Source organism: Dipodomys merriami, unplaced genomic scaffold (assembly GCF_024711535.1).
Source record: "Dipodomys merriami isolate MVZ:Mamm:240054 unplaced genomic scaffold, mDipMer1.0.p SCAF_21, whole genome shotgun sequence".
NCBI lineage: Eukaryota > Metazoa > Chordata > Mammalia > Rodentia > Heteromyidae > Dipodomys > Dipodomys merriami.
Genome location: NW_027203493.1, coordinates 17,441,151 through 17,455,436, shown reverse-complemented (window position 1 = coordinate 17,455,436; position 14,286 = coordinate 17,441,151). Strand labels below are relative to the sequence as shown.

At 41.7% G+C, this 14,286-nt stretch overlaps 1 protein-coding gene across 5 annotated transcripts in view; it reads left to right on the top strand.

Annotated features, from left to right (window-relative positions):
* Kiaa1549l (KIAA1549 like) overlaps positions 1 to 14,286 on the top strand; it is a 253,160-nt gene that overhangs the window by 145,460 nt on the left and 93,414 nt on the right. For all 5 annotated transcript variants that reach the window (XM_070032631.1, XM_070032629.1, XM_070032628.1 and 2 more), the window contains 4 exons: positions 399 to 514; positions 4,919 to 5,138; positions 7,323 to 7,456; positions 12,784 to 12,946. In XM_070032631.1, the coding sequence (XP_069888732.1) occupies positions 399 to 514; positions 4,919 to 5,138; positions 7,323 to 7,456; positions 12,784 to 12,946 (633 nt within the window). The remainder of the gene's footprint in view (positions 1 to 398; positions 515 to 4,918; positions 5,139 to 7,322; positions 7,457 to 12,783; positions 12,947 to 14,286) is intronic.

The window sequence follows — 14,286 nt, the reverse complement described above, 5'->3', positions numbered from 1 at the left end:
TGAGGGTTGTTGGAGGCTACAGCACCTAGTTCAGGGCCTGCACCTAAGCAGGCCACCTGCAGATGCCATGGGAGGACATTGGTGACATGCAGAATCACCAAAGGGCAGAAACCCCCAGAGCTCAGCTCTCAAGGTCAGAGATTAAGTCAGAAATCGAGTGCCATCCACGTACCAGCTGGTGTCCATTAGGACCCTACAAATGGCTTTCTTTCATTTGGACTTTAGCAGGACAATAATCACTAACCCAGCCTAGCTCCTCATCTCCACCTATGTTTATCAACTGCTCAGAATTTGCTAGAGTTGGTGGCTGAGAGAGATGAGGGGGGTGGGGGAAATTCTGCTCCCTGTCTGGTCCATACCACACTCTAATGACTATTCTTCTGTTTCACCCCCCACAGTTATCTTTCTAATGCAGAGAAGAATGCCGAGCAGCGATGCCTTGAAGTTCAGCGTGGCCAAAGGACTCACGCAGGCCTTGAGGAAGGCCTTCCGCCAGAATGATGTACTGGCTCATGTAAGATCCTTGCCTTGCTTGGTAACCAGGCCCATACAGCCCTGTCTCCCTGTCAGTCCAGAGCATACACACATGGTTTCCCTCCTTCTTAGGTACATATCCATGCTTGCTAGAAGTGGAGTCGCTCAGCATTTTGACCAACAACCTATCTATTGTGGCTGGAGAAAAGGGTCCCGTTTTCAGAATGAAAATTGAGACTAATTGCCTTATGTTGGATATTATTTTTAAGGCCTGAAATATACTGTTTTAAGCAATCCTATTAATCCATCATTTGAGAAGAGTGGTTAACATTGTAATTCTCTACAAGAGATCCTTTACTTTTTTTTTTCTGCTTTTTTCCCTTCTTATCATTTATTCCATGATAAACAGTGACTTCTCTCTGGACATTTAACATTGATTTCAACTTGTAAATTCAGGCCAACTTTGCTGAGATTGCTGGCAGCAGAAAGGGAGTTAAACTCCCCTTCCTCATCTTCCCTGTCTCCCCTCCCCCACCCCCATGCCAAATACTGTTTAACAACCACCGGCTGATTTCAATGGCATAGCCAAGCGATAGAAGCTTTGTTTCACACTCTTTTGGTTCCATTCCAAGTGTGAAAGCAGTAAACACGATCGGCAGCCAGTAGACTCCCTTTTTAACCACTTTAAAATATTGTTCTGGCCGCTTCTTGTGATGTCCTGTTTGACAGCTACATTCAGCTTGGTGGCTCTCCTCCACCCATTGTACCAAGGGCTGGGAAGGAGATTTGGCACACGGCTGATTAGTCATTGTCAATCTCTCTAGAAAAAAGAAATAAAAAGAACAACTGGAGGAAGGAAAATAAAGAAGAGAAAAAGAAATGCATTTTATGAGAGGGTTCTTTAGTTTCTCTACTAGAAGCTTACACATTTTCAATTAAAAGATGAATATGGAGGGCTGGGAAGGTGGCTCAGTGGTAGAGCACTTGTCTTGCATGCATGAGGCCCTGGGTTGGATTCCTCAGCACCACATAAGCAGAAAAAGCTGGAAGTGGCGCTGTGGCTCAAGTGGTAGAGCACTAGCCTGGAGCTGAAGAGCTGGGGGACAGCGCCCAGGCCCAGAGTTTAGGCCCCACAACTGACAAAAAAAAAAAAAAAGATGACTATGGAAATATTCTTTAGTGATGTGATACAGTTTTTACTAAATTCCAGTCATTTTCCACCTGCTTTCACAGCACTGATCTTCTGGCCTTCACTGCATTTCATCACTGACCACTGCAACAATTAGATCTCTCTCTCTCTCTCTCTCTCTCTCTCTCTCTCTCTCTCTCTCTCTCTCTCTCTCTCTCTCTCTCTCTCTCTCTCTCTCTCTCTCTTTCTCTCTCTCTCTCTTTCTCTCTCTCTCTCTCTCTCTTTCTCTCTCTCTCTCCCTCTCCCTCTCTCTCTCTCTCTCTCTCTCTCTCTCTCTCCTTCTCTCTCCCCCTCTCCCTTTCCCTCTCCTTTTCTCTTCTTACTCCTCCTCTCTCCTCCCTGCTCCCTTCTCCCCTTCCCCTCTCCCCTCTCTCCTCTCTCTTAGAATTGGGAATTGAACTCAAAATCTTAAGCTTAGGCAGGTACTCTACCAGTTGTACCTGTACCACAGCTCTAATCCTTTTTGTTTTTCGTTTGTTTTTCAGGTAGGGTCTCATGTGTTTGCCTGGGTTAGCCTCTGACTGTATTCCTCCTACCTCTACCTTCTGAGTAGCTGGAATCACAGGCATGCACCACCATGCCTGGACCAGCATTATTCCTCCTCCTCCTCCTCCTCCTCCTCCTCCACCTCTTCTCTCTCTTCCTCCTCCTCCTTTTTAAATTAATTTATTTAAAAAATTAAATGTATTTACATGTTATACTTTTCAATTCTTTGGTATTACCACCATAAATAGAAATCAAGGTCGTTTGCCAAAAATAAAAACTAGTGGTAAAAATGAGAGTAAGGGACATGAAACAGCTTGTGAATATCAAGCTAGGTATTTTTGACTGCACAAGGCTCAGAGACAAAGCCTGGTGTCCCTTTGCTTGTTTGTTTAAGAAGAAGAAGAAGAAGCAGTGAATAGTAAATAGTCCCAGAACCAAGGCTTGCTCTTTGAGTTGATTGTAAGGGTTGGAAAGGAAGGAACTTTCTCACTGGATAAAGTAGATGGTCTGGGTTGTGTCAGTGGTCCCCCACCCCAAAGCCCCTCTGATTCTACCTACAATCATCTTTAACATCATCTTTAGAGAAAGAACCAACAGGGAATGCACTGTGGAGGGACTAAAGCATACCTGTCTCATTGCAAAAATCAGTCATCTTGGTTTCTTTGGAAAATACCTGTGACTCGGGTCTTCATATGTGCTAGGTGTGTGCTCCACCACTGGGCTACACTCTCAGCTTCTAATTTCTAATCTCCATTTCTAATGAAGATGCAGGACTCAGCAGAAAGGCAGAGGTTCCAAACATAATACAGAGGTCTAGGTTTACAAGATGAAAAGCATGCTGGGTGATGCTGCTGGTTGCAAAAGTATTTCATACTACTGAACAGCACACTTAAAAATGGTTAAGATGGCAGATGGAATTTCATGTGTAATTTACCAAAATACAATAAAAATCGGGATATGGGGATATAGCTCAGAATATAGTACAGTCTATTCAAAGCCCTGGGTTCAATCTCCAGCACTACCCAAAAAGAAAAAAAGGAAAGTAGTTGTTATGAAGTAATATCCACAGAGGAGGCATACATATATTATGTGATTATAGGTACATATTTATCTGTGTATATACATACATATATATATATATATATATATATATATATGTGAAATATGTCTATTCCTAAGGAAAAATAACTGAAAGGGAATATACTCAGAAGTTGTTGTAGAATTGTATTATAGTAGTAGTAGAGGCAATTATTAATTTTTTCATAAATGTTAATTCTATAATAAGCAGTACATATAATATATGAAAAAAACACTTGGCACTGTTCACATGAGATACCAAGAAAGCAAAATTTTAAACAAGAAGTTCTAAACCTTCAAAATCTTCCTAATGAGACAGACAGAGTTCAGTGTCCCTTAGTACAGAGCTGGGAGATAAAAGCTCTCTGAGGTTTCTCCTATAACCTTGGCCTTGAACCAGTGTAGAAGCCAGGTGTAGAGCCAGTCTGAATGACTCGAGGTTCAAAGCCAGCCCAGGCAGGAAAGACTGTGAGACTCTTATCTCCAATAAACTGCTAGAAAACCGGAAGTGGTGCTGTGGCTCAAGCTGTAGAGCGCTTGCCTTGAGCTGAAGAGCTGAGGGACAGCGCCTAAGCCCAGAGGTCAAGCCTCACGACCGACAAAAGAGAGAGAGAGAGAGAGAGAGAGAGAGAGAGAGAGAGAGAGAGAGAGAGAGAGAGAGAGAGAGAGAGAGAGAGAGAGAGAGAGAGAGAGAAGAAATCGCTTTTTTTTGCCAGTACTTGAACTCAGGACCTTGTACTCTCTCTTGCTCAGCTTTTTCACTCATGACTAGCATTCCACTACTTGAGCCAAGAATCTCAGATTTGTCTGCCTGAATTTGGCTTTTTTGGGGGCGAGGGGTAGTCCTGTATCTTGAACTCAAGGGCCTGGACTCTATCCCTAAGCTTTTGCACTCAAAGTTAGTGCTCTACCACTTGAGCCACAGCTCCATTTCTAACTTTTTGTAGTTAATAATTAGAAATAAGAGTCTCTCTGACTTTTCCTGCCCATGGCTAGCTTTGAACTATAATCCTCAGATCTGGGCTCCCAGCTGGGATTGCCTTTAACATACTTTTTGACTTGTCCCTTAAGATGCCTCACTTAATGAATCATTTCTGCCTTTTTTTTTTTGGAGGGGGGGTTAGTACTAGAGTCTGACATTAAGGCCTTGGCTTTCTTGCTCACAACTGGTACTCTACAACTTGAGCCATGCCTCCAGCTCAACATTTTGCTGGTGGAGTCTCATGGACTTCTCTGCCTAGGCTGGCTTCCAACTGTGATCCTCCAGATCTCAGCCTCCTGGGTAGCTAGGATTACAGGCATGACCCACCATTTAATTCTCATAAATGATAAGAAATGTCACAAAGCTGTTTTTACCAGCATTCCGTTTGCTATAAGTATTTCTGCCTGCTGTCTCCTCTCTGTCTTTTTGCAGCTAATTAGCGCTCACAGGATTATACTGTCACACTCAGCAAAGCAAAAAGCAAAGAATTCAATTTTATCTCATGGATTGGATGTGAACTTTATTCTGTTGTATTGTGATGCTTTGAAATTTACTAATCCACGTATGCTTTACAGAATTGTGAGACTATTTGTTGAATGAGAGCATCTTATTTCTCAGACTTGCTAAGTAACCATCGTGGCTCAAAGAACTTAAAGTACGGTGCAAAATAAACAGTGAGTTCTGGGGGGGGGGGTCCATTTGTTTTGTAGGTGGACATTCTGGAACATTCTCATAATGTCACGGTTGGTTATTATGCTACTAAAGGGAAGACGGTCTACTTGCCGACTGTTGTGGTGGATACGCTGGGTGTTTATGGAGTCAGTAATGTTACTGCAGATCTGAAGCAACACACCCCAAGCTTGCAGTCTGTGGCCATTCTTGCCTCTCCATGGAAGCCCCAGCCTGCAGGCTACTCCCAGCTGAAAACAGGCAAGTAACTCAGAAGGAAAGGATTCCTATGGATAGTAAAATCAAGGCCAATGTCAAATGGATATCTGCTTTGAACTCCATTGTTAGCTGTTCTGGCATCTTTTTGAAATTATTTGTTTATGTATTTATTTGTATTTGGGGGTAAAAAGGGGGTTGAAAGAAAATGATGGAGGAGGTGACACTGTTCAAAAAGAAATGTACTCATTGCTTATGTAGCTGACCCCTTTGTATATCACCTGTACAATAATTAGAAAAATGACAAAACAAAAATAGAGAGGGGTGTAGTTCAATTGATAGAGTGCTTGACTAGCAAGGGTTCAATCTTCAGTACTATAAAAAATATCAATCAATTAATGAAATTACTCTGCAATGTATGATGTTTTAAGTGTGTATTATACACTCATATACCCTGGGCAGTATTTTCTTGCATTTGTGTACATTCGTTTACATGAACAAAATGTTCCTGTGTGTTCACAGGAGGACTATAGAGAATATTCATTGCAGCTGTTTGCCTGTAACAATGAAAAATGTAAAACAGCCAATTTGCTCATCAATAAAGAGTTTTTAAACTGGTTTAATCATACCAAAGATAAGTATTTTAATCTAGTTACCCCATGTTATACCAAGTCATGAATATAAGTCACATATTTAATTTACTTACAGAAATCTGGGAAACAATCAAAAATGTGTGTATAGATAGATAGATCTTATTAATAATTTTATTTGACTAAGAGAACGTATACCATGACAGTTCTAACAGCATGATGAAAAACTGCACATTCCAAGAATGGTCACAGGTGTAGATAGCACAGAGCTCACCCTGATCAAAATAAAAGCTCCTGACATTCATGTGCAAAGAAATTACCTTTAGGTCATGACCAACCGAAAGAAAAATCAGGACAAATATTCAGCAAACCTTCTGGAAATGTGTATAGCAATATGCTGCATTGAAGGGTTAAAGTCAGATTCTATTTTAGCCTCAAGCTCTTAGGGAAAAAGAATCAAAAACATTTTCTATTGTCATCTATGTACATCAAGAACTATTCACACTTAGGGCTGTGCACAGATATGAAAGACGTACAGTATTCGCCCTAACCTTTTCCTTCAGTCAGGGAGCCTGTTGGCTCTGGGGCAGCCTAGCCCTTTTTTGGCATATTTTAAACCTCCTTGTGTACTTTTTCAAATGGCCTGCCAATCAAATGTCCAAGTCTCCTGTACATTGGCCTATGCTTTTTGAACCTTGTATATATTAAAAATGTTCTATCCTTGGAGCTTTTTGCAATTAGTACATAGGAACACTGAGTACTGAAGTTTCTCTCCTTGTCTTACCAATGAATACTAATGAGTTGAACATCCATAAATGTATAGTGTGGGTCAAATAGGTTTCAGATCTAGGTGTCACTACATCAGTTTAGATCATGGGATCCTTCTTTCTTTTAACCTTACTGGCAATTTCTGATTTGCAACGTTTGTAAACCACAAGGGCAGAGGGAAAACAGAGAAGATGAGACAGTAAACTTAGTAATGGAGGTCAATTGATTTCCCCCCTCTGAAAAAGAAGGCATGTTTTTCTCCTATATTAGTGTGTGTGTGTGTGTGTGTGTGTGTGTGTGTGTGTGTGTGTGTGTGTGTATGTGTGTGTGTGCACACAAGTCCGCTAGTACTCAGGCTCGAACTCAAAGCTTCATGCTGTCCCTTAGCTTTTCCAGTCACGGGTAGTGTTCTACCACTTGAGCCACAGCTCTACTTCTGGCTTTCTGGTGGTTAATTGCAGAGAAGAGGCTCATGAACTTTCCTGCCTAGGCTGGCTTCGAACCATGATCTTCAGATCTCAGCCTCTTGAGTAGCTAGGATTACAGGTGGGAGCCATTGTTGCCAACTTCTTTTAGATAATTGTTTGTCCATCTTAGCGCCAACATCTGCATCTTCCAGTTGGAGAAAATCACAACAGCCTTTGCACTGGAGGGAATCTCAGACCCCGTCTGAGATTCTTCAAATTTTTCTTTGTTACAAATCGTTGTAAGAGCTGCTTTTGAAACTATAATCAACTTGTCTGGTCCTATTGTTTTATTGGCCTAATTTCTCTAACCTAAAATCATGCTGTTTTGTATCATGACTGCTATTAAATCTGAGGAACTAAGAGGAAGCACTTGGGTGAACACTGATTTATAATTCTCATTGTAGTTCTGCAGTTCGTGAGCCAGTCAGACAACATACAGTCCTGCAAGTTTGCCCAGACCATGGAGCAGAGGCTGCAGAAGGCCTTCCAAGATGCGGAGAAGAAGGTCCTCAACACCAGAAGCAATCTGACAGCGCAGGTAGGGGTTACAGGCTTTGCCCTTGACAGACAACCATATGGGAATTTATTTGTAACCAAAACTATGTCCTATGGTTTCAAAGCTGCTTGTAGTTTGGGTTGGTGAGGGAAATGGACATCTGATGGTGAGGCTATGACAGAAGATGCTGTGTCACTCTATCTGCTATGTAGATAGAGTACAGAGGGGTTACAATTACATGGGCAAGGAAATGAGTGCATTTCTTATCAAGCATTGTAGCCTCCTCCTTTGTTTCCCCTTCCCATGCCTTCCCATCCCCCCACACCTCCCTCCCTCCCCACACATATCCTCTCCCCACCAGCCAAAGTTGTAAAGTTCGTTTTTTGACATAACGTCTTGTACATCTCATTGTTGAAATGGGTCCACCGGTATCCCTATTTAAACAATTTGTTTTTTCCCTTCCCGTCCACAAAGTATGCCAACATCAAATACAGTAAAAACAGAGGTTATACCATGGGAGAGGGACATTCAAAGCAACAAAGAAATCATCTGATAAATATGTTAGAAACAATCACAAGAAAGAAAAAACATTTGAATCCTTGTCTTGGGGTTCATTTAGCCTAATATCAACTTATCTGACCATTTCTGCTTATCTCAGACACATGTTAGTAATTGCAAATAAGGGAAACCATGGGACCTATGTTCCTTTGGGCCTGGCTTACTTCACTTAATATAATTTTTTCCAAGTCTTTCCATTTCCTAACAAATGGAGCAATGTCATCCTTTCTGATAGAGGCATAGAATTCCATTGCATACACACACTTTGATATTGAAGGTTTCTTCTGTGTCAGGAACCAGGCTAAAAGTCTTACAGATCTTTTGCTCTGTGGTACTCAGTATTAACGATGCCCTTAAAATTCCATTTTGCACAAGAGGGAAATGAGAGAGATTTTGAAATTTCCAATAGGTCAAATAATGGAAATGAATGGAACAAGAACATCAGCCAAATTTCCCCCACCATCCACTACACTCTACCAGCATTAATTCACTGTGGTCCTTGGTGAAGTGTTTGGTCAACACATGAGACTTCTCTCCCATAGAAAACCCATTCCTGGTGAGCCATATAGCTCAACTTCCTGGCTATCAGCATACACACCATCAGAAAGCCATTCTCAGACCCAATGTTTGCAATTACATAGATAGTGTCCCACTACAGACAAATGCTTCTTAATGATATTCATCCAGCACCCCCCCCCAATTTCTCTAATTAACTCTATGATTTCAATGTCTCTGTGTTGACTAATGAACTAAAGCCTTTGCAATTAGACCCAGTGCTTTTGAAATTGACATTTAGCATAAGTGGATTATAAAGCAAAGCCAATAAATATGTTGTGGAAAGACACGTTTTAATTTGAACAAGCAGCTCTCCTTTTTGATACTCAACCGACATATGTAGGGAAGTATCTCATTAGAACTGGGTTCCTATTAGACAAAAATCTAAACATGTGTCAGAGTCTTAAGATTTATGTAAGGAGTGTGACTCAGCTTTCCTTTGGGAAATCTTTTTCTTTCTGATCACATCTGTAGTTCTCACAGGTGTGGGAGTCTAGCTAGATCTTGACAGACGAAGATTCTTTAATTGTATGCAGGAAGCATACACTTATTGAGGGTCTGCTATTGGTCAGCTACTGGGAGGACACCGAGGTAAATAAGTTGTCACTGGCCTTAGAAAGCCTCCATGTTGTATGCTAGATATGGGCCACCAGATGAAATGTTATCAGTTAATTAACAAACAGTTCTTGGAAACAACTGCAACTCGTGATTTGAACACTGCATTGAAATCGATTTTTAGATGCTTTTGAAGTCTTCAAAGCTCTTAAAATTAGTGGATAATTGAAACTGTCATTTTAGTAACTCCATTTTGCTTTTTTCCTTAACTGACAGTTAGCACAAGAACCATATCTGTTACCTGAATTTAGCAAGCCCCCATATCATTCATAGATAACTACATGCTAACCCTCCCCTCCAGAGTCATCTGTTTCCCTAGAATTTAGATTATAATAAGTGACCTCCCATTTTATTATATTTATTAAACATAATTTGTTTAGCATGTTGAATCCTTCCTGGAACAAAATTGTGTAAATAATTCAGAGAGGCACTGAAGGAAAAAAATGGTATTAGGAGCTAGATTACAGTTGATTCAGGAGTACCGTGATTACGACAGACTCTAAACTTACAAGACTGAAGCAAAAATTTAAAAAAAGTCATTAGCTTATGGCACTGAAAAGTTTATTTGGTTCATGTACAGCTGGATGCAAGTGCTGCAGTGATTTCTTCGTGAAGTTCTCACTTCATCTTTTGGCTTGCTTCCCTGGTCTCCCCTCACAGTCAGATCTATTAGATGCTCTTAGTTTGCATCTTCCTGCCTGCTTATGGTCTTGTGGAAGAAAAGTGCCTTAAAATCATTTCTGAAAGAAAAATCATAAATATGGGGCTTGGCTCTCATTGGACCAATCACACCCATTTCTGAATCTATAACTAGATAAGGAGATGAGATGTCCCAGTCCACGAGACAGAGTTCAGGCACTCGTTCCTGAAACTTGGGTGTGCCAATCCCATACAAAGCACTTCAATAATGAGAAGAGAGGTGGTTCCCCAAGAAAAACTATGGTGCTGCCATAGGAGCAAGAATGGAGGGTGGAGGAATAAGCAACTGTGTCTGGCTTCATCCAGCCTGTCGATGAATGGGGTGTGAATAAAAAGAGATGTAGTCAGCAACAGCAGGCATCCATGAGTAAAGGATTAGGGGAAAATCGCCTCTAAAGAGGCTGCTTCTTCTCAGGCAGGCATGATTCTCAAGGGCTAGAGGGTTCAGAGCTATGGCCTTTCTATTATCAGAGCTCATGTAGTCACTAAGAAAGACCATAATTATCTTAGACTATATTGTTATGCTGGGTACCCATAATTCATGCCTGTAATTCTAGCAACTCAGGAAGCTGAGATCTGAGGATAGCAGTTTGAAAGCATCCTGGGCAGGAAAGTCTGTGAGACTGTTATCTCAAATAACTACCAAAAAAGAGCTGTAAGTGGAGCTGTAACTCAAGTGGTAGAGCACTAGCCTTGAGTAAAAGAAGCTCAGGGACAGCACCCAAACCCTGAGTTCAAAACCCAGGACTGGGGCGGGGGGGAGGGATCGTAGAGATCTTGGTGCAACCCAAATGAAAACTGCAGATATAATGCAAAATCCTAAGGATTTTTTGCCCTCAAAATAGAGATCCATCCTGAAATTCCAATGGAATCTTAAAAGACCTTGAAATAGCAAATAACTCTTGAAAAGGACAAATATGAGAAGTTTCATAGTTTCTGATTTCAAAACTGAATACCAGCATGGTAGCAGCATAAAGACAGACAGATAAACAAAAGATCTAGAATGGACAGCCCAGGACTAAACACTCTTATATGCAGTGAACTATTAAATGGGGGAAAGGGCAATCTTTTAACAAGTTGGAAAAACCAGATGTCCTCATGCAAAGAAATGAAGCTGGACCTTTATCTACCATCACTGACCTCCCACATCCTCCACCCATTTAGTGGGAGAGCCAGGGGGCAGATGGGTCATGGCCGTGATGCATGGGGGGGGGGGGGGGACACACACAGAGAGTGGCAAGGGGATTTGCCTCCGAACCTAGCAAAAATGTCTCACCAAGCATCGTGACTCCCCCTGTGTGTGTTCTTCAAAGTTTGGTCCATAAATTGACCCAGAAAACCTCATTTTCCAGCAACTAAAAAATGAAATTAGACAAAATGTGAGAAGAAGAAAATCACAGAATTCTACTCATCCATCAGAAAGAATGATATTGTACCCTTTGTAAGGAAATGGAAAGAGTTGGGAAAAAAAAACTATATTAAGTGAAGTAAACCAGAGCCAAAGAAACATAGAGTACGTGGTTTCCCTCATTTGGGGTAACTAGAATGTGTCTATAAATCTACAAGTAAACACAATGTATGATTAAAATATATACATACACACACACTGGGAAATGATAAATTATATGTCTCTAGGTATTCACACACAGAGGCCAAACAAGGATATGCATAGGAGTGGTTGACAAAATGCTCAATCGCTATGGGCATATGATCACATAAAATAATATTTATGAAATGAACTCCAAGGAAAGGAAACAAGAGACATTTTTAGTGGCCATTGTTGTTGTTTGTGTTTTCTTTTCCTTTTGCCTTGTTTGTTAGCTTGTTTATATTTGGGCTGGTAAGGGAGCCAGAGAAAAAGTGAAACAAAGGTAAACAAAGACCACAGTGGTGCTCACTAGACACCATGTGGAAAGTGAACTGTATACCTTGTGGGTGGAGACGAGGGGGAAAACTGGGAGAGAGTGAGGGAAGGGGAGACATGGTTCAAAAAGAATTGTACTCATTACCTGATTCATGTAACTGTAACCCCTCTGTATATCAACTCTATAATAGCAGTAAGTAAATACAGACAGACAGAGAAGAAAACCGTGCCATTCATAGGCCATTTTCTATGTTCTATAATAGATCACAAGGAATGTGATGACTCTCTGGAGAGCCTATTTTAGCTTCCTGAGCTCCTGTCATAAATCAGGTTTAGATGCCCTTCTGACGAGCCTTGTGACAGTTCCATGCACTCTACATGTATGCAGTATGCTGTATAGCAATCAGCTTTAAAAATAAAACCCCAGGAAGTTGGACTCAAGTACTGTTTGTCTGAGCCTTCCTTAAATTTCACAGTTCTAGACTCATTTCTATTTCCAGAATCCAAAAAGTCCTTTGAGACCATTTTAGTACTTTCTTTAGGGCGGCTGAGTTAACCACTCTTAATTGATTAAGTGGTTAATTGATTAAACCACCTCCTCTCCCACTAACCCCCTCTGCCTCTTTTTTCTTGTGCTGGTCCTGGGACTTGAACTCAGAGCCTTAGGTGCTTTCCCTGAACATTTTTGTTCAAGGATAGCACTCTACTGCTTGAGCTAGACAGCTCCACTTTTGGCTTTTTGGTGGTTAATTGGAGATAAGAGTCTCATAGATTTTCCTGTCTGGGCTGGTTTCAAACTAGGATCCTCAGATCTCAGCCTCCTAAGTAGGTAGGATTACAGGCGTGAGCCACAGACACCTGGATTGGTTAACCCGTGAGCCACAGACACCTGGATTGGTTAACCCTTGTGACCTTAGCACAATGCATGCCACGCAGTGAGCAATCAGGAAGTGATGATGAATTATTGTTGTCTTTTCCTTATTCCTACCCAGAACTTCTACTTAAACTCTGCCATCCCCTGCTCCAAACCTCCATGGAGCAGACCCTCATCTTAATCTTTCCTCCTATTTCCATTCAGATTGTGAGCATTTCCAATGCCTCCCAAGCTGTCACCTTGGTATACGTTGTGGGCAATCAGAGCACATTCCTCAATGGCACCGTGGCCAGCAGCCTCCTCAGCCAGCTCTCTGCTGAGCTGGTTGGATTCTACCTCACCTACCCGCCTCTTACTATTGCTGAACGTGAGTACAACCATATCATGTGCAAAGGCCCTGTGGTTTCCCCTGGAGGCTTACTCCAGAGCAGACCTCCACTGTGCCCGGCCACATGCTACGTCTATTATCATAAAGACCACTTGAAAAAAATGTAATAGATGGACATAGAATTGATAATATTGTACAGTGAAAGAGAACACTTACAAGTAACATGTCTCTTCTCTTATTTGGGTCTTACAGTCATCCTAGAAAGTGGCTACAAAGTTAGAAAACTGAAGCCCAGAGAGATCTCTCAAGATACCCAGTCAGCTACAGCTAGTAGGATATGGAGCCTGGGATGTGCCCCTGGGCAGCCTGCCTTCTGAGCTCACAATACAGATACAGAAGTGTTGGAAATCCTTCCAGCACATCTGTCCTTGGAGCCATCTAGATTGCCATGATTTCTCCCACTTTGGCCATCCACAAATGTTCCCGGAACTTCGGCTCCTGTCTTGGCTGCAGTGTTCGTAGTGCAAGCCATTTGCAGTCAACATCGTGACTTCACTTGCTGAAGTCCCCATCGGCCCCATCTCCCCACCTGCCTCCATTATATAATCCTCATTGCCTGCAGGAGGCGTAGACTCCCAAGGCCGGGCAGCCTCCATTCTGTCCCCAGACACCTAGCCAATTGCTGAAGGAAGGAAAGGTTTGTATTCCTAACTTTAGTCATTCTTACATTTCACAAGGTCACTCAGCAAGTTTCCCTTTTAAGCACATATTAGCAACATTGTTACATAATTTCTTTCTGTGGTTGTTTTGGTGCTATACATAAATGAGATAATGTGTGAATGATGCGGAGCACATCACTGAGAACATTTTCAAATGTCTGTTTATTGGCAAGCTTTTGCAAATTTCCAGGTAGTAAGGAACCAATGACTGGGTTTTCCAAAAAAGATGACATCCCTGAAGATTATGTCACATGGTAGCATATGCAGAATTAACCTCCTTGAATCATTTTGATACTCATAATTCCCATTGTTTTGATGTTCTCTTATATTTTTACTGATTCCAAAGCTAGAGCCTTGCATTTGTCTGGCTTGCTTGTTTGCTTAGGGACGGTGCTCTACATTTGAGCCATACTTCCAGCCCTGCTTTTTGTTAGTTAATTGGAAATGGGGTCTCGTGGACTTTGCTGCTCAGGCTGGCTTCAGATTGAGATCTTGCAGGTTTCAGCCTCTGTGTAGCTAGGATTACAGGCATGAGCCATAGGCCACAGACACAGTTAAGATTTCTTGAGTACATAATACATACCCAACACTGCACTGAGTTCTTTTATGTGTGTGTGCCAATACTGGGACTTGAACTCACAGCCTGGGTGCTGCTGCCCT